The 19,472-nt window shown below is 40.6% G+C and overlaps 1 protein-coding gene and 1 long non-coding RNA gene across 2 annotated transcripts in view; one reads left to right on the top strand and one right to left on the bottom strand.

The window, feature by feature from the left end:
- The window catches only part of LOC126251552 (uncharacterized), a 46,893-nt gene extending 43,879 nt beyond the window's left edge, over nt 1-3,014 (bottom strand). Inside the window, exon 1 of the long non-coding RNA XR_007545755.1 lies at nt 2,913-3,014. This is a non-coding gene — a long non-coding RNA (uncharacterized LOC126251552). The remainder of the gene's footprint in view (nt 1-2,912) is intronic.
- Nucleotides 1-19,472, top strand: part of LOC126251551 (echinoderm microtubule-associated protein-like CG42247) — a 569,483-nt gene that overhangs the window by 543,594 nt on the left and 6,417 nt on the right. The window contains 1 exon segment of the mRNA XM_049952063.1: nt 17,403-17,517. Within this exon segment, the coding sequence (XP_049808020.1) occupies nt 17,403-17,517 (115 nt within the window).

The following is a 19,472-nucleotide window of genomic DNA, read 5'->3' as shown; positions in this document are numbered from 1 at the left end:
CTGATGAAAATATGTGTTTTCAAACTTAGAGATGATTTGCTTACTGGTAGCTTTCTTAAGTGGAAACAACTTTATGAACTTCAAAAATACATCAACCACCACAAAAACAAAACAAAATCCGTTATTAGACTCAGGTAAAGGTCCATAAACATCCACAGACATGAGATCTAGGTTACTTCTAGGTTACTATTAGGTAATATGTTTTGCATTTGGCCTCTACTTGTCTGTCATAGCTGGCAATATTCTTCTTGACTCTTCTTCCTATATTATAAAAACTGATATTTTTCTGAATCTTTTGTGAACATTTGGTTGATCCACAATGACCAAAACTCTATAGGTAATTAAAGTATCAATACACTGTTCCAGCCAACATAGTTTCCAATCCTCTGATTCAGTCTTATGTCTCCTGAATAAAATACCCTTATGTACCATATAATATCATTCCATCTTTTCTCCTCCTTTCTTACCCAACATGCTCTTAACCATTTCCAATTTTGATCATGATTTTGATACCTACAGATCTCTTTGCAAATTTTCAAGATCTCTTTCTCTTCCCTCACATCCCTCAAGCACATAATTTTAAACTCCTTCTCACCCTCTCCAAAGTTGTGAGATGCCTCACACCCTAAAGGTAGCCTAGACAAAGCATCAGCAACTACATTGTCTGTGCCCTTAATGTATCTGATTTCATAATTAAACTGCTGTAAAAACAAGGCTCAGTGAGTAATTCTGTTATGAAACAGTTTACACACCTGGAGATAACATAATGCTTTGTGATCAGTGTTCTTGATGATGACTTTGTGACCCAATAAATAATTTTTAAATTTGTTGAATGCCCAATGTACAGCCAAAAGTTCTTTCTCAGTTACAGTGTATGTCCTTTCATGTTTCTGCAATATTCTGCTAGCAAATTTGAGAGATCTGTGTTAAATAACACCACCAACGTCAACCTCCTAAAATAAATGAGTACCCAATCCAACATCACTACTGTCTGTCATAATACAAAAAGGAAGAGAGAAATCTGGTCTGAACAATATCTAACTTTCATACAACTGTCATTTGATCTCATCGAAAGCACCCTGACACTCCTGATTCCAATCCCAAATGGTATTTGCTCCACACAAGCAAGGAGCATTCAAATCTTGGCTGCTACAAAATTTTCTATAAAATCCAGTTAACCCAAAAAATGATTTAAGCTGTTTTTTGTTGTGAGGAGAGGAAAATTAGAAATAGCATTAAGTTTCTCTTTGTCAGGTGCAATTCCTTTTTCATATATAACATGTCCTAAAAATTTAATTTCTTCCACACCAAATTTATACTTACCTACTTTCAAAGTCATGCCTCCTGATTCTAATTTTGAAAACACATCTCTTAACAGACTCAAATGTTGTTCCAAAGTCCTTTCTGTGACATACACAATTAATTTTGAACTCACTTCACTTCCTAAGACAGAATCTAGAGCTCTCATGAATTCAGCTACAGATACATTTATCCCAAATGGCACCACACAATACTGAAAAGACTTACCTCCATACAAAAATGCTGTATACTTTCTAGAATTAGTTTCAAGTGGGATCTGGCAAAACCCAAAAATCAAGTCCAAACTACTCATGTATTTTACATAATCAGATTTGTGTAACAGCTCATCCAAGTTCTCAGGATGATCATTCTCTCTGATAAGAAATTTATTAAGATGTTTAGAGTCCAAAACAATTCTCACTCCACCATTTCTCTTACTTACCACAACCAAAGGATTATTGTAAGCACTCCTACTTCTCTCTATTACACCCTATGTTTCCATTTTCCGAATTTCCTTCTCTACATCTTTCCTTTCTGAAAATATTATATTATATGGCTTGAGAAAGAAAGGTTGATGATCTTAAAAGAAAAGTGTGCATTGATAGCCGTTTTACTTTTGCTGGTTTTTCACTAAACACATCCCTAAACTCCAATAACAAATTTCTAAGTTGTTCCTTTTGTATGTTATTAAGAGTTGTAGCTTTCCGAACTTTACAGTCTACTGCACTTTCAGAATCCTGATTCTCAACCTCATCAAGATCCATATCATCATCAAACACCTGGTACTCACCCTGGTTCACAGTGTTTTGCAAATAGTTACACTTTCCCCACAGTTAAAGATACAGAAATTATTACTTTTAGGTTCCAAAATAAACAATTCTCTAGCATTCGATCCAAAACAAGCCTCAATTTTCACTATCCAGTCCATACCAAGAATTACATTTTCTTCCAGACAAGGGATCACTAAGCATCCATGTTCAGAGGTTTTGCCTTCTATACTAAACATTAAAAGCACCTGATATTTTACCAATTTGCCTTGATTACCCATAGCTCCTCTTATCTCTACACAACAATAGGCATTTCTACAAAATTTGTACTATACTGGATTTTGTCTCTAAATTGTTCAGATATACCACAAATCAGGCTACCTGTATCAATCAAACAGCTCCCTTCCCACTGATCAATCTTAATCATAAAGTAAGGACATCCAGAATCTAAATTATCTCTGTTATTAGACACTTCATGTAAAAGATCACTTTCATTTTCATACAATGCTACATCTACACTGTTTTTGGAGGGTTTTATCAACTTTACTGGTAACATAGCATTACTTTGGTTACACATGTTGTTAAGTAAAGATTGAATACACTTAATGGGTTCCATAACACAACCAACATCACTTATTACAGAAGGAACAAAAAATATATTACTGTTGAAGTTACATTTCGTACTTAGATCTTCTTTCACTTCATTCCACCAATTTGGATACAGATTTTGACTAACCACAGCTAACTTACTCCAGAATGCAAATTTATCTATGTTATCATCAATATGATCCCAAACAAATTTCAAAAAACTTTCACCTTTATTCTCTAAGCTAACAGATAACCCACCTTTACTGTTTGGATAATCACTCTGCATGACATTAACAAAAAACGATTTGACTAGACTGGTTTTCTATGAATCTCACTCACATCATTACATATATCACTTACCTTACCTGCATTCACAAATAACTCTGACATTTCATTATTCTTAAACTCCACAAATACCTGATACTCATCATCATCATTATCATCATATTCTTCCAGAATTACTTCATCAATAACGTCACTAACAACACAAGTCTCATCTCCCTCATAGTCACACACCTTGCCTACATTCATTTGCAATAAGTCACCAATCTCAGACTTACCAACCCGTCACTTCACAGCTCTCACTCACATCTACATTAAAAACACCACCTAATTCAGATCCAATACAGCCACCACCTGTTTCACATGCATCAATAACAATGTTTTACAACCAACAGAAGAAATCACCAGTGCCCAGTGCTCACTATTCACACATTCTGGTTTGTAATTAGTATCTACATCATTGTAATTGTAATTAAACATAGTATTCCAAAAATTATGATCAAAATATAAATGAGAAATCTGATGTTCCTTCTGATCAACTTCAGATACCTGTGATACATTAGTAGTACTATTATTATTGTCTAAATGTACATGTAAATTGGGGGTACTGTACTTGTTGTGTTTCCGTGCCCAAAAACTGTGGACATTTATTGAGGTGGACTGCCGTTTCCCGAATAGTTGCCTCTATGATTGTTTCTCCTATTAAATTTCCCATAGTTATCCCCACTGTTCCTATTCTTCTGATGTTCAAAATTTTTGTCTCTATTACCATTTTGACTCTGATTGTAGTTACCACCATCTCTCTTTCTGTAGTTGTTACCATTGTGATCTCTATCTTTTGATTGTTATGGTACGTTTCTTTCTACTGCCCTATCCAGCCTGTCTACACATCATAAAAATTGTTTTAGACAATTGTCAGGTCCACGTACTAAATCCCACTGCAACCTTTCTGGTAATCTCCTTTTTAGGCATCATTTAATGTCATTTCATCAAATGGCCTGTCAGGTGTGCTAATTCCTTAAGTTGATTCTTACAAAATTATTTCAGTGTACCGTCCCTAGTCCTATAGCTTGGACCCTCCAGAAATTCACTTTTAATTCTCCCTTGTTCAGCTTCTGACCAAAATTTATTTATAAAACTTTTCTCAAAACTTTTATATATCTCCCACTGATTTAAATTTAGATTTACTCATGACAAAGTTTCGCCTTCAAGACATATTTTGACAAATTTAATCTTTTAGTTATCACTCATACCTGACAGAAAACTATCTCTACAGTGGTGTAGAAAACCCACTGATATAAAGTGACTGATGGAAAACTCTTGATTGGAATGTTGGACCATGCAATACCATTGTTTGAATAAAGATTTTTGTGAATACAATTTTCCTGAACTACTGAAATTTATTGATCTAAAACATTTACATTAGTTAGAATATTCATTTCAACATTTAAAATGTTTTGATCTGAACTACTAAAGTTCTGTTTGATTCTTTCTGCTATGGCTTTGTGTTCGACTCTGATGTCATCAACATTCTTCACTTGTTATGCCAATTGGGCCACAAACTCATTTTCCAAAACAATAAATTTATTTTCTAATACATCGACTTTTTCATTCACACTTTTTAATCCATCTGACAACTCATTTTTCAGTTTTTTTTTTTGGTCAATTCAGTATTGTGCCCTGTCCATTTTATCATTGTTTTCAGATCATATTTCCATTAATTTATCATTGACTGCACGAATTTTGCTGTTGTTGTCCGCTCTTATTTCTGTTATCTGATCATTAACCGCGCTAAATTTGCTATTGTTGTCTATCTTCATTTCCTCTAATTTTATTAAAATCAACTGCAGAATATCAGTTTTCATTGTTTCTTTGCTAATTACATGTTCACTTGGTTCAAACATGTCTAGGCTGGGTCCTACAGCTTTCATTTCATCACCACTACCCTAATCTCTATTCATTTTGCTAGCAATCACATGAGTCCAGCAAGTAAAATTAATTTAAAAAATGATTTGTACCTATCTTTTCTGATGTCCTTCATTGTAGTTGTCAAGTCCTCTTTCAATTCATCCAGTCCATCATTGTTGATATCATATGACATTCTCATCACTGTTGATATGGCTTTGTTGGGCAGTCCTCTCTCTCTCTCTCTCTCTCTCTCTCTCTCTCTCTAGAAATGACACACATCACTGTTCTTTCTTCTTCTGCAATAGACAAACTTTATCAGTCAACAGATCCCGGATGAGCCCCCACTTGTAATCTTACCCTCCCACACATCACTATTAAAATTCTCTGCTTTTGCACAGATTTTGAAAGTTTCAAGAAGTGTAAGATATGCAAAAGAGAAACTTTTCACTTATCTTCATTGTCTCATTGTTGTTGATACCTCAAAGTCTTGTCTAGGGGTACATTCTTGCAGCTGAAATTTCGATTTTGTAGGTTCTTGATGACTAAATAACTGATGAAGATTTGCCTATATTATTCTTGAATTTTATTCTTTGTCACATCTTTCTTCATCACATTGTTTTTATATTTTCCACATTCAAAAGAAAAAAATCAATAATTACATAGTAGGTGACAAACTTAGAAAATGTCTCCTTCTATCAGAGGCATGCCCACCACTACTCACATTCTGCCATACTCACAATTCCCAAAGAGTTTACAAAGCAAAAGAGTTTACAAACTTTCTTTACCAAAGAAGAATCTTGGGTAAAATATATCATTAGTTTATAAATCAATCTAGAAATAAATTTAATAATTAATGTTTGATTGTGCAATTAATAATATGAATTTTAAGTATACAAGAAAGTTTGTAATTTCAAATATTTTTAAAAGAAGAGTAATTTTAACTGTTAGTACATATCAGTTGTAGCACAGTAATTTCTTTTTTATACACTTTAACCTGAAATATAATACATCTTATACAAAATCATATGACTTTTTTTAATGAAACAACTTGGATAAATTTAACATGTGCAAGAGTCAATGGTATACATGGTATCGATTATCTCTATTAAAAAAATAAAAAAATAAAAAAAAAAAAGGTTATGTTAGAGGAGGATGATTCACTATAAGCTGCCCAAAGGGATATTTTTCTCCATGAGGATGTTCCAGCTCATTCTGCACTGGACACAGCCTTTCTTTGGGCTGTCAGATTTTATCTTATCCCCATAGTTTCATGCATGGGATCCAGTGACTTCTTTTCCTTTCCTTAAGTGAAAAAAACATTGTATGGCAGGCATCTTCAGAATGATGACAAAGTGATCTTTATTTCCTGAACATCCAAAATGCAGACTTCTATAACCAAGGTATCTACCTAGGCATCCATCGATGGGAGAAATGTGTCAGAGTGAAGGGTGAATATGTAGAGAATGTCATCACCAAGTTTTGAGGTCACAGTCACAATCATCCTCCCCCCCCAAAAGGGGGCTAACAGTTCTTTTGTGAGTTCATGCTTTCATGCTTGATTGCTTGATGCACACGAGGGCCCCAAGCTACTGCAGCCCATTCTTCCTTCCCTGGTTGCACTTCCTTCACCGTGCTCCTTCCTCTTCATCCTTGTTCCTTCTCTGCCTCTGCTGCCCCCTCATTCCCCTCTCCATGTTCTGATTTATGTTGACCTTGTTCCCTATTGTATTCCTTGCATTGTTGTTCCTCTTGCCTCTTTAATATTTTTCAGTGTTTTGGTCCCCACTTGGGTCTGACATCCACTTCCATGTCTACAGTGTGGATTCTTCTCCCCCCCTTTCTTCCTTCCCTCTGTCACCCCCCTCCACCCCAGTAGGTCACCAGCACATGTAGCCAGTCCATGTGGTAGGGTTGTTATGTAGCCATTTGGTTGAACCCCTGACAACACAGAGATCACACTACTGATAATTGTGCTGTTGCCTCCCCATGTATGCTGAGGAGTGGTTGCTTGTCATACTGGAGCATCGGAACTCACAGCAATAGACGCCATGCCAGGCAGCCCTTGCTGTGGCTGGGTGGCACATATGGGGAGAGCCCCTGACTGGAGTGAGTGGTATCAGGGCAGATGCTTGGCACATTCAGCATATCAAGCTGCAAGAACTTTGCTGTTTTCAAATGGCCATCTCTCGGAGTGGTAAATGTTAATTGAACACTGCTTTATATGACCCTCCAGCCTTCCCTTCCCTGGCTACACCCTGGAAGGAGGGCGAGGCTCACTGTCATGGGATGAAACTTTCCCTGCTAGTAGGTCTGTACTAGGAAGGATGGGAACACATTCATTGCCATAAACCCACTGTTTTTTTTTCCCTGGAATGTTGAGGGCAAAGTTTTGCAGGGTGGAGTCTCTCAGTACGATACAGTCAGGCTCCCTGTTGATCAAAGCTTCTTCTGCTGCCCAATCTGCAGCTCTTCATGCTTGTGATTGTCTTGGCAATGCCCCAGTGTCCATTACCCATCACCAATCACTGAATATGGTCCAGGGAGAGATTTTTCATCACGACTTCACCCTGCAAACAAATGAGGAACCCAAGGTTGATCTGGAGTGATGCAGCATTCCCTTTGTTCAATCCCTGCAGAAGGATCATAAAGACAACTGCAGCATAACCAGCACCTTCATTCTGGCTTTCGAGAGAGATACCCTCCCAGAGAAGGTAAAGGTCATGTGCGACTGACGTGATGGGAAGCTGTATGTCCTTTTCCATGTTTGCCAGATTACCCAACTTACAAGGGAGAAAAGGAGACCCAAGAGTACAAGTCCCTGGACTGCCTATCTTACACTGAGAGTTGCCAAAAATGTGACCGTCTCCATCCAGTGTCACTTTCTTCAACTTTTGCCTCTGTTACATCTTCCCTCCTCCTCCCTCTTCGTTACCCCAGCCCCATCCCCCCCCCTCCTACCTCCCTGTCCCACATCCAGTTCCCATGCCCTCCCCTCCATGTGCTACTCCCCTCCCCAGCCAAAAAAGTGCCCCCCCTTCTTCAGCATCCACCAATGATGGGGATCCCCCTTGGGTCCCCTCCTCCCAGTGTGTCCCAGGCCAGAAGCCTGCTACCACAGCTTGACCACGATACACATGTCTGTGCACGCCAAGGTCACTCACTCTTCTTTGGTCCTGGATCTTGCAGGAGCCTGCTCATCCTCTGTGCCCTGCTCTCCTCATCCAATGTAAGAGAAGAATAAGAAACACAAGCCCAGGAGAGGGCCTCCCTGGTGCCCCAAAAGCTGCCATCTACCCCCTCACCACCTGAGCCTGACCTCTTATTTATGGATGTCACACCATCCCCATCTGTGACGACCACTGACTTAGTGACACGACTTCCCCTTGGCTTCTTTATGTCTAACATGGACTCTCATCACATGCTAAGCCAGTGGAAATGCAACGGATATTATCATCACCTACCAGAAGTACAATACCTTGTTTCCTTGTATTCTGCATTCTGCCTTGCTTTTCGAGAAACACAATTCTGTGATGACCACTTTCCAACATTTTGTGTTGTCAGGCATTCTGTTGGAACCAAGCTGGCCCTAGTATAGCATCTGGAGGGGTCTGCACTTTGGTTTGAACCAATATCATTAGTGACTGGTTCCCCCTCCATACCAACCTGGCCTACATTAATACAGCACCTCCCACTCCCATATCTCCTCCTCGAGGACTTCAGTGCACACCATCCCCTGTGGGGGAGTGCAACTTCAATGGGTAGGGGTCTTCTAGTTTATCACTTATTACAGACTTTGATTTGTGTCTCCCCAACGACAAATCCTACCAACTTCAGTGCCACTCATGGCGCCTTTTCCGCTATCGATCTCATGGTCTCCTCCCCTGCTCTTATGGCTTCCCTACATTGATCACCCAATGTGAGCTCTGTGACAGTGACCACTTTATGGTGATTTTATCATTCCCCTGCTGCCAACTGGCAGAGCCCGTGTTGGGCATTCCACAGAGCCAGTTGACCTATATAAATGTCTGCTGTTCTCTTCAATACCTCGCTCTCAGACTGCATTGATACAGTTGTGCAAGACGGCTCTGACACTATCCTTCATGCCATTCGTACTGCTATCCCCCTATCCACAGGTCATCCTCATCATTGACCAAGGATGTCACAGTCACTATACAGGACCACATACAGATGCTGCACTGATTTAAATGATACCCTTCAAAGATTAACCTTGTTGCTTTTAAGCGTGTTTGTGCTAAGGCCCACAACTTTGTTAATCAGAGTAAAAAGGAATGCTGGGAGCCGTATGTTTCCTCCCTGGGGACGTATGGCTCTGCATTGCAGGTTTGTTCCAAGCTCTGTAGCTTTCTGGGCTGCCAGCAACAATCAACTGTCCAAAGTCTTATCCTATACTGTGCTCTGTGTACTGATGCATTGGTACTTGCAGAACAGCTTGCAACACACTTTGTGACAGCATCAGTATCTTCTTTATATCCTGCTATCTTCTTCTGACAGAAATGATGAGTTGAAGAAATCCCTCTCTGTTTCAACACCCACCAAGCTGAAGCCTATAATGAACCATTCACTGAATGGGAATTTGTGCTGACTCTTACCTCTTGACAGACACATCCCCAGGCCCAGATTCCATTCACAACCAGATAATCCAACAGTTGAACATTACCCAGAGGCAACATCTACTCAGGGTCTTCAACTGCATTTGAGTCACAGATGCCTTCCCCTTGCAATCGTGGGGCAGCACAGTTATCCCCATCTTTAAGCCTGGGAAGAACCCAACATCTCACAACAGTTACTGACCGATTAGCCTGACCAACATACTTTGTAAATTGCATGAGAGGATGGTTAGCTTCTGATTATGTTGGGGCCTTTTGTATCCATGTCAGTGTGGCTTCCAGGAAAGACAAACTACAACTGACCATTTACTCAGATTAGAAAAAGCAATCCAACAGGCTTTTACTAACTGGCCTGGCACCTTCACATTTTAGTTGCTCTCCATGACTGGGGCTTACACGGCCCCCTTCCAATTTTTATCCATGAGTTTTTACCTCATCAACTTTTTTGTGTTCGAGTTGGTACCTCATTCAGCACCCCTTGGATCCAGGGAAATGGTATTCCACAGGGTTCCATGTTAAGTGTAACACTCTTTCTCATCAATCAATGGGCCTGTACCTTCCATTGAATCTCTGGTTACCCCAGAATTGTAAGTTGACGATTTTTGCATCCTGGTGCAGCTCCCACTCAGTAGTGTCTGCTGAAAGCCAGCTCCAAGGCGCCATTTGATGGCCTCTGTGTGGCTGTTTCCTATGGTTTCCAGTTTTCTCCCTCCAAAACGTGGTTTATGCATTTTTGCTGTAGACCTACAGTACAGCCAGATCCAGAACTTTATTTAGGTGACCAGCACCTAGATGTTGTAGTGCAATTCTGTTTCTTGGACCTAATTTTTGATAAAAAGCTGACATGGCTGCCCCATATTCATCACCTTAGGACTACTTAATGCTGAAGCTTAATGCTCTCCATATTCATCACCTGAGGACTACTTAATGCTGAAGCTTAATGCGCTCCATCTCTTGGTGCCCACATCTTGGGGTGCAGATCATGCTACTCTTCTCCATCTTTACCATGCTCTGGTTTCATCCAGACTAGATTATGGTTGTCAGGTTTAGTATCACCTTGATGAGCTGTGTAGGAAAGACCCTGGAACAGATGGTTAACCGTCGTCTGGTCTGGCTTTTAGAGACCAGGCAACTGCTTACCCACTCTCAGTGTGGATTCTGAAAATTTCAGTCCACAATTGACAACCTGACCCTCTTCGAAGTGGCTGTTCAGCAGGATTTCCTCCATCAGCATCACTGTATCAGCATATTCTTTGATATCAGTAAGGCACATGATACTACTTGGAGACACTATATTCTCACACAACTGCATCAATGGGGCTTTCATGGCCACCTCCCCATTTTCATTCAGTCTTTCCTGTCTCAGCAGTTTTTTCATACCCAAGTTGATCACACACTGTCTGATCAATTTGAGTGGGAGAATGGTGTCCTCAGGGCAGTGTTTTAAGTGTTACCCTCTTTGCCATAGCCATTAACAGTATAACATCTATGGTAAGGAGTCCAGTATGGTGCGCCTTATTTGTGGATGACTTTGCTGTTTTCCGTTCCTCCTCCAGTGTTGCAATGGTGAGCCATCAGTTGCAACTTACAGTGTGGCGGTTAGAGGAGTGGGCTGCAAAGATGGGTTTTCAGTTTTCTGACAATAAGTGTGTGTGTGTGTGTGTGTGTGTGTGTGTGTGTGTGTGTGTGTGTGTGTGTGTGTGTGTGTGTTCATTTTAATCATTCTCGTTGTCCTTTTAATTTGCCTGCCTTGCATATGGGGGACACTATCCTACATTTTAGAGACCCAGTGTAGTTTCTGGGCCTCATTTTTTACTCTAGATTGTCATTTTTGCCACACCTGTGAGACTTGTAAGCCAGAACCTTGAAGGCACTGAATATCCTCTTCAGCTACACGTCTTGGGGAGTGGACAGGGTGTATCTCCTCCAGTTTTATCAGGCTTTTGTGCATTTGCGGCTGGACTATGGGCGCATGGTGTATAGGTCAGTGAGGCCCTCTTATTTGTGGATCCTTGACACTGTCCACCATGCGGGGATTCGACCGGTCATGGGTGCTTATCGGACCAGTCCCATGTCCAGCCTCTGTGCTGAGTTGGGGAACCACCACTTACCATCTGGTGGCAGCTCCTCCTGGTGCACCAGGTGTGTAAGTTTCTTGCAGCTCCAACCTCACAAGCTCACCATATTGTTGCTCATCTGCCTCTGGATTCTTTTTTCCCACCGTACCTGAGCCACGATGCCGTTTGGGATCCGTGTGCAACATGTGCTGGAGTCCCTTGGTGTGGAGCCCATATGGTCCAAATCCAGGGTTTTAACTGCCTGCCACCCTGGTTACTGCAAAGGCTTAGAGTGATTTTAGATTTGGTGTGGTACAAGAGAGATTGCACTCCTGCTTCCATTTTTAATGCAACATTTTCTGCCATTTTATCTGAGCTGTTTTTACGGATGGGTCAAAACAGGAGGATGCTGTTGGTTGCTCTGTTGTTTTTCCAGATTGTGTCCTCAAAGTCTGACTGTCTCAAGTGTTTACTGTCTTTGATGCAGAATTGTCTGCAATCTTGTGGCACTGGAGCAGATGAGACACTCTTCCCGTCCTAAATTTCTTGCCTGTTCCAATTTACTAAGTGCTCTTCACTCATTGCAACATTTGTATCCAGCAGATAAAATAGTCCAGACCATCTAGGATGCTCTCCTTCAACTACAACAACTGGGTGAGGAGGTGGCTATCTGCTGGGTTCCAGGGCACGTCGGCATTGCTGGGAATAAAAGGGCAGATCTCGTAGCCAAGGAGGCATGTCTCAATCTGCAAGAATTTCAGTGTGCCATCCCCCTGCACACACTCACCTCACTTTTGAGCTCATGAGTCACGTACTGGTGGGAGGATGAGTGGCTGTAAATGACTGACAATAAGCTCCATTTAGTCAAGCCCACAACGTGTGCGTGGTGTACTTCCTTCCAGCTACATAAATGAGATGAGGTTCTCCTCACTCAGCTTTGGATAGGCCACAGTCCTATGATGCATGGCTTCCTCCTCTGGTGAGAGGACCCTCCAATGTGGGGTATTTGTGGCGTCCAGGTCACTGTGCACCTCATTTTATTGGATTGCGTTTTGTTTTCTGAGCAGCGGTCCACGGCTGACTTGCTGGTGGATCTGCCATCTCTTTTAGGAAATACTCAAATGAATGTGGTTAAAGTTTTAAAGTTTTGTGACTTGTCCAATGTTTACACCAAAATTTTAAGGAGAAGGTCTTAATTTGTTCACAGGGTGACTGGCTCTCCCATATTTTATGTAAGTGTCCAGCCAGTGACAATTTCCTGTGGCATCCTTGACACTCCTTTCTCATTTTTCTTACATTTTATTTTCTTATACAGCACTTTTCACTTTTCACACTTTGTTTGCCTGTATGCTTAAATTTTACTAAAATTGTCCACATTCATTTCTTTTAATGTGTGTCAGGGCACTGATGACCTCGATGTTGAGTGTCCGTAAGCCCCAACACACACACGCACAGTACTCTGAAACTGCTTAACCCTGTTCATCATTATGGGGTGTGTCTGGCTATCAGTGCCTTTCCCACTAGTCCCATCAATAGCCTCCTCACAGAGGTGGGGATTCCCCTTCTGCAAATATGATGGAGCCAGCTCCTGGTTTCTTACACAATTGCCATTCAACAATTCCCTGACCATCCTGTGTACCCCATCCTGTATGCAAATGAGGGATGTTTCCCTCCTGCTGGTTGTAATGCATCTCACTTCTCCTGTTCCAAGATCCTAAGGTCTATGTCATCCTTATGATTTAGTGGTTTCTTTTACATTCCATCCTTCAGGAGTTCCAGGGTGCTACCATCTTCTACATTGATGGTTCTGAAACGATAGATAAGATAGGATATGCTTTTACATCTCCCACTGGCATGGAACACCATTCACTGCCAGGATCATGTAGTGTGTTCACAACAGAGCTGCTACCTATTAACAGGGTCCCCTATTTTGTTACACAGGCCTCCCTCCACAGTGTTTTAATATGTACCAACTCAATGAGAAGTGAGCAAGCTATAGACTGATGCTACTCTTGTCACCCATTGGTATCTGCTAACCATGACCTTCTTTCTGTCCTTGGTCATGCTGCCTGCTTAGTTGTTTTTGTCTGGGTACCAAGTCATGTGGGAATCCCAGGGAATGAACTGGCTGACCATTTAGCTAGAGAAGTAGATACTTTCTTCCCATTCCCTTTCATGATCCCAAATGCAGATATGTGGATTCATGTAAATTTCTTTTTGTCCATAAGTGAAATGACATCTAGTGCACTACTGCTGTCAGTAATAAACTCCATACAATCGAGGAGACTACTGCAGTTTGGCATTCTTCCTTCCCCTCCTCCCAGAAGGAATCCACTGTCTTATGTTATCTATGCATTGGTCACCTAGGCTCACTCTTTTTCTCTTGCATAGTGAGCCACCCCCATAATGTGGTTGTGGAGCCAGACTGACTGTATCCCATATATTGGTGGAATGTCCCCTCCTTTTGGCCCTTCACACATAATATGATCTTCCAAATTCCTTGATCTTAATGTCAGCGAATGATTCACAGATGGCAGTACTGGTCCTCAGTTTCCTTTGTGAAAGTGGTTTTTGTTTTCAGTTACAAGGTTTACCTTTCCTCTTGGAGCAGGGGCAGCGTGTTTGTAGTTGGGGCCTCCCCTCATGTTTTGTGGGTGTGGGACACATGACCACTCCCCCGTGCAAAGACCACTGTTTTATGCCTCTATTTTTCCAGTTTTTAGATTTGATCTATCCTTTTATGCCTTCTTCTGAGTCTGTTTTTAGCTTCCTCACTTTATAGTTTGACCCCTCTGACTTGATCTGTTCACTTTTCGCAGACATCTCTATTTTACACACAACTTTTGAATTGCAGGGCTGATGATCTCGCTGTTTAATCCCGTAACCCTCCCTCTCCCCCCCCCCCCCCCCCCCCCCAAAATACACACACACCAATCAATCAATAAATCACTCAAGGTCACAGCCTGATTTTTTATTTTTTATAATTAAAGCTTTATAACTGTCCATGGTACTTGACCTGTCAGCTGAGGAGCCTTACTTTAAGGATCTTGTGAATGAATAGAGCAAGCTGAGTTTTGACAGCTGATGCTTAAAATTCTATGTTGCCATACAAACAAGTTTTCCACCATTCAAAAGGATCAAATGAAACACAAAATATGTTCCATAATTCTCCAGCAAAATGTTAGTAAGTAACATATGTCTTATGAGCCTGCTTATTGACTCAAATGCTGTGTGTTCTACCATTAATGTGTGATCCTCCATATTTGCTGCAACATATTTATCTATTTATTTTTCATTCTTTGATCACTTTTTGTAGTGTATTGGGTATATCAAGCATTTGTTACAGAGTGTCTAGTATTCATGTAAAAAAACATAAATTGTATGCATTTTTTCACACATTGTGACAAAACTGTAAAGATTTAAGGTTTACACCACACAAAGTGGTGACTGCATTGTCCTACCACCCTTCCAATGAACTGAAGTCTGCCACCTACTTTACCTATGACTGAGCCTAGATAATCATTCCATTTTATAGCTGCACAAATTGAATCACTCAGGTATTTGTACAAATTGACTGATTCCAACTGTGACTCATTAATATTGTAAACATACCAGAATACCTCATTTTTATATTTTCTGTAGTGCACAATTTTATGTTTCTGAACATTTAATTTCCATAATTCTAAAAATGCTGCATTGTCCTAGTATCCTTGGTCCATAGTTTTCTAGGAATCATGTGAGAAAAGCATGTGTTGGGTTTCACATGAATGATGTGAATCCATGCTGGTTGGCATGGAGATGGTCACTCTTCTTGACAGAACTGAATGTTTGTGTTTAGCTGGTTTGGTAGTTTCCTATCATTTTTGTTAAGCAGAAGTATCTTCATATACTTCCTAACTTTCCTTCCTGACTGGTGATCCATTATTCTAAAACCACCTTGTGACCTCGATTTCCTCATTCATCATGTCAAAATGTTTGGGAATGTTTCTTGCTCGCAGATTCATGAACTGGATGTCTAAAAGATTGTTCAAGGTATTTTTTGGAAAACATGTTTAAGTAGTGTAAAAGTATGTCTGCCTGTTCCCATTGCAAATACAAGCCTTTAGCTGGTATTTTAGATCACTACCTGTCAGTGTTTTTGACCACTGGTGTAATGTTAATGGTTGCTGTGATGCCACTTTTGGGGGCATATATTCAGAGTTTTTTGTTAGTTGGTTAATATAATGAGTTTGAAAACACAAAACCTAGTTGGGGTTACAGACTGATCCATATCTTTGCTGAGGTCTACATTAGGTTGAAAGTTGACTGGTTGTGGGTTGGCAAAGCCAATGAATATGAAATTTAAAGAAAAGCCTTGTTGTGGTGACAGACTGATCTGTAGCTTAGATCATTTGAAAAAATTGCTATTGATATCAAGTTATATGTTGTTTACAGCATTTGTCAGATGTTTCCTGTGACTCATATTGAATATTTCTTTTTCTCAATAAGTTAATTTTGAACTCTTTGGGGGAATTCAGCTAGGTGTTACTGTTTAGATGGCATGATATTTTGGACAACTCATTTGTTACCGTCTGCAGATAGCCCTAATGACTGACTGTCTGCCACTGGGTGACAATATAAACTCTCCATCCTGTTGTCTGCTATGAGCTGCAGTCCTCAGTCACAATGCCACCACCACTGGGCTCAGGACACTGCTGATGCAGATGTGTGATCTATTCCTCACTCTTCAGTTGCTGTCACACTATCAGATTTTCCCACAAACTGTTGGTATGCTTTAAGCATGCTCTAGGCTGGGTCTCAAGCCTTACTTAGTTGGGAAACACTGTCTTTGCAGCAGGTTGTTACAAAAGGCCACCACATTCTGAGATTGCGCCTTAAGAGTCTGTAGACATCCAGCTACAAGGTGAACTTGTAATTGGAAACTATGCTTTCCAATTAAGTAAGACTTGAGACCCAGCTTGAGTGTGCTCTAAGTACAATGGCAGTCTGTGGGAAGATGCACTCACATCATTGCAACTGAAAAGCTAACACTACTCCATAACATCCCAAGCCAAGTGGTGACAACACAAACATTGAAGACCACTGCTCATGTACAGACCACACACTACCCCAACACATCATCAGTAGAGCTGTGTCCAGGTACTGCTGGCCCACTGCTGACAGCAGGAGAGAGGTAACATAAATACAGTGCCCAGTGAAAGACCGTAAGCCATCAGAACTGCCAAAATGTCACATGATGCCATCTGGCTGAATGCAACAGAATAATTCAAAAAAACTTATTTTACGTTGACTGGACTGGAGTGGAATGCAATTCATTTTGTCACTGAGACCCCATAATTATAATACAAATTAAGTATGGACAGCAGATTAATTTCAATACAATGCAAGTAGTCAATGTATTTAAGTTACTTATAAATAATGAAACTAAATCTAGAAAACTTTGTTTACCGCAATATCAAACTGATATATTATCACACAACAACTTGTTAAAGCAATTAATTTTGGCAAAAGTGCCATTTTGACCAGTAATTACCTAAATCATTTGCTTGTGATGTTGATTCTGAAGGCGTTTGATTTGAATCAGGGAGATCTGTTGAACAGATTTATTGAAAAACAGTTTCCTTCAAGACAGTATTACACTCCATAGCTACTTGTATCCTTGTGGACTGCTTTGTTGACTGTAACTACCCAAGCATTTCACTGTATTCTCATTTGAAACTTCATTGGGTTCATAGTGTTCTAGATTTCCTTGTGTGGTGAATATAATGTGTATTGCTTGTGAGAGCAAATGCTTGATGTGCAATCTTCTGTGAGGTATGATATGCCAACCACACAAAAAATTCTGTATACTATAAAAATTACCTTCTCCACAGGAATATGGAACAACAGGTATTATCCTATGACATCCATGATTATGACAGCAAACAGATCATCAGCACATGACCTTTTGGTGTGTGGTGACTCAGATGGTTACCTGCGGCTTTTCAGGTAAGTGATATTTCACTTGTATAGCAAAACACTAGTAAAAATAATCAGAAACTAAATGTGTTATAATGCAGACACATGGTACTTTATTCATCCCCTTTTTGTGTAGAAAAGCTTGTTTACGTGAATGCAACTGTACCCCATATGAAATTTTTATCATACCTAAACCAAATGCAAAAAAAGAAAAGAAAAGAAAAGAAAATGTAGAAGAGATTACAGAGAAGCTGAATCTGGTGCAGTTTTGTGTACCCTTTCACCAGTGACCAAATCATTTTCATCTTTGTAAACAAATACACTGCAAGTGACATTTTATTGTTAGTGACAATGCAATGTCTGGTTGCAGAGGTCACTACTACATTATATACATGTGTGATTGTTTGGCATGCAGTTGCTTTCATGACAAAAGCAATGGTAGACATTGTCAAAAGCTTGGATTTTCATAGATATTTAATGCAACAAATGCACCAAGAACATTTTGTACAACAAATCCATTGTGAAAGACTTTATGGCTATATTAGTTTCTTTTATGGTAAGGATAATGTACGGAAAGTTGGGTTGAGAAATACAAATTATTTAGGAATAAAGGAGCTGACTCACCGAAAGGCAGCAGTGCTGCATTGTCTATAGGTACACAAACAGAAGGTACAGAGCTTTGTTAGCTAGGGAGACAGTCATGTGCATGGGAGTGAGTGAGTGAGTGAGTGTGTGTGTGTGTGTGTGTGTGTGTGTGTGTGTGCATGTTGTGGTGTCACCGCCAGACACCACACTTCCTAGGTGGTAGCCTTTAAATCGGCCGCGGTCCATTAGTATACGTCGGACCCACGTGTCGCCACTGTCAGTGATCGCAGACCGAGCGCCACAACACAGCAGGTCTAGAGAGACTTACTAGCACTCGCCCCAGTTGTACAGCCGACTTTGCTAGCGAAGCTACACTGACCAATACGCTCTCATTTGCCGAGACGATAGTTAGCTTAGCCTTCAGCTACGTCATTTGCTACGACCTAGCAAGGCGCCATTACCAGTTTATATTCAGTGTAATAATGTCTAAACAAGAGCGATGTTCTCCAATTGTGGATTAAAGTTAAGTATTCCAAGAACTACGTTCTTTTCTTTATAGGATAATTACTTTACCTTGTCCCAGACCTCACGCCAATCTGCGTGAGCTTAACGTGTGCCTTTCGGCTACCTCCGAGTGGCTTGGCTGTCTTGCTACGCCACTACACATGTTTTTCCTACAAGCTTGAAAAAGGAAATTCATTCAGACAGCTAGCAAAGCTCTGTAGTTTTTGTTTGTGTATCTATCAATGACACAGCATTTTTGCCTTTTATGGTAAGGACATAGTGTCATGTTCACTAACTAGAGCAGTTCTGCATGAAATTCTAACTTCTATGTAATCTATCACTCCTGCAGCGCTCTTTTGATAAAGATGTTGTGCCCAAGTTCACAGTCATTAAACATCAAGTAAGATCTCCTGCAGTGGAAAAGATTATATGGAAGATAACCGTTGCAGTTATGAAGGACAGAATGTAACACACAAGATATGAACGAGACAGTAATGCCTGCACTTCACTTAACTTTCATCCTTTTCTGTTGACTGTTCTCTCACCAAGGAAAGCTGATGCTGGAAAGACAAGCCTGTACTTGGCTTGGGATGGTGCAGTTTGGACAAAATTTGTCATTTCTGTGGATCCTGTGGGGGAGAGAATATATCTTACCACTCTTGTTGATTTGTCCTTGCTGGTGGAGCCTGAAAAAGAGGAAGGCACACTCTGATGGGGGACTAGTGAAAATTAATCCCTCAGCAGGACAGGCCAACATGTGGTTGGCCTGTGATGAGGTTGTTGGCCCAGTCCACAGATGAGCTGGTTGCGGGAGTGTACCACTTTCTCGTAGAACTTCTTGGCAATGGTGCGAAACCTGTCTCGGAGAGGCACGATCTTGGTGTCCTTGTGAAGTT

This window comes from Schistocerca nitens, chromosome 4 (genome assembly GCF_023898315.1).
Source record: "Schistocerca nitens isolate TAMUIC-IGC-003100 chromosome 4, iqSchNite1.1, whole genome shotgun sequence".
In the NCBI taxonomy this organism is placed as follows: domain Eukaryota; kingdom Metazoa; phylum Arthropoda; class Insecta; order Orthoptera; family Acrididae; genus Schistocerca; species Schistocerca nitens.
Note: the sequence above shows the minus strand (reverse complement) of the source record. Positions and strands in the feature narration are given on the sequence as shown.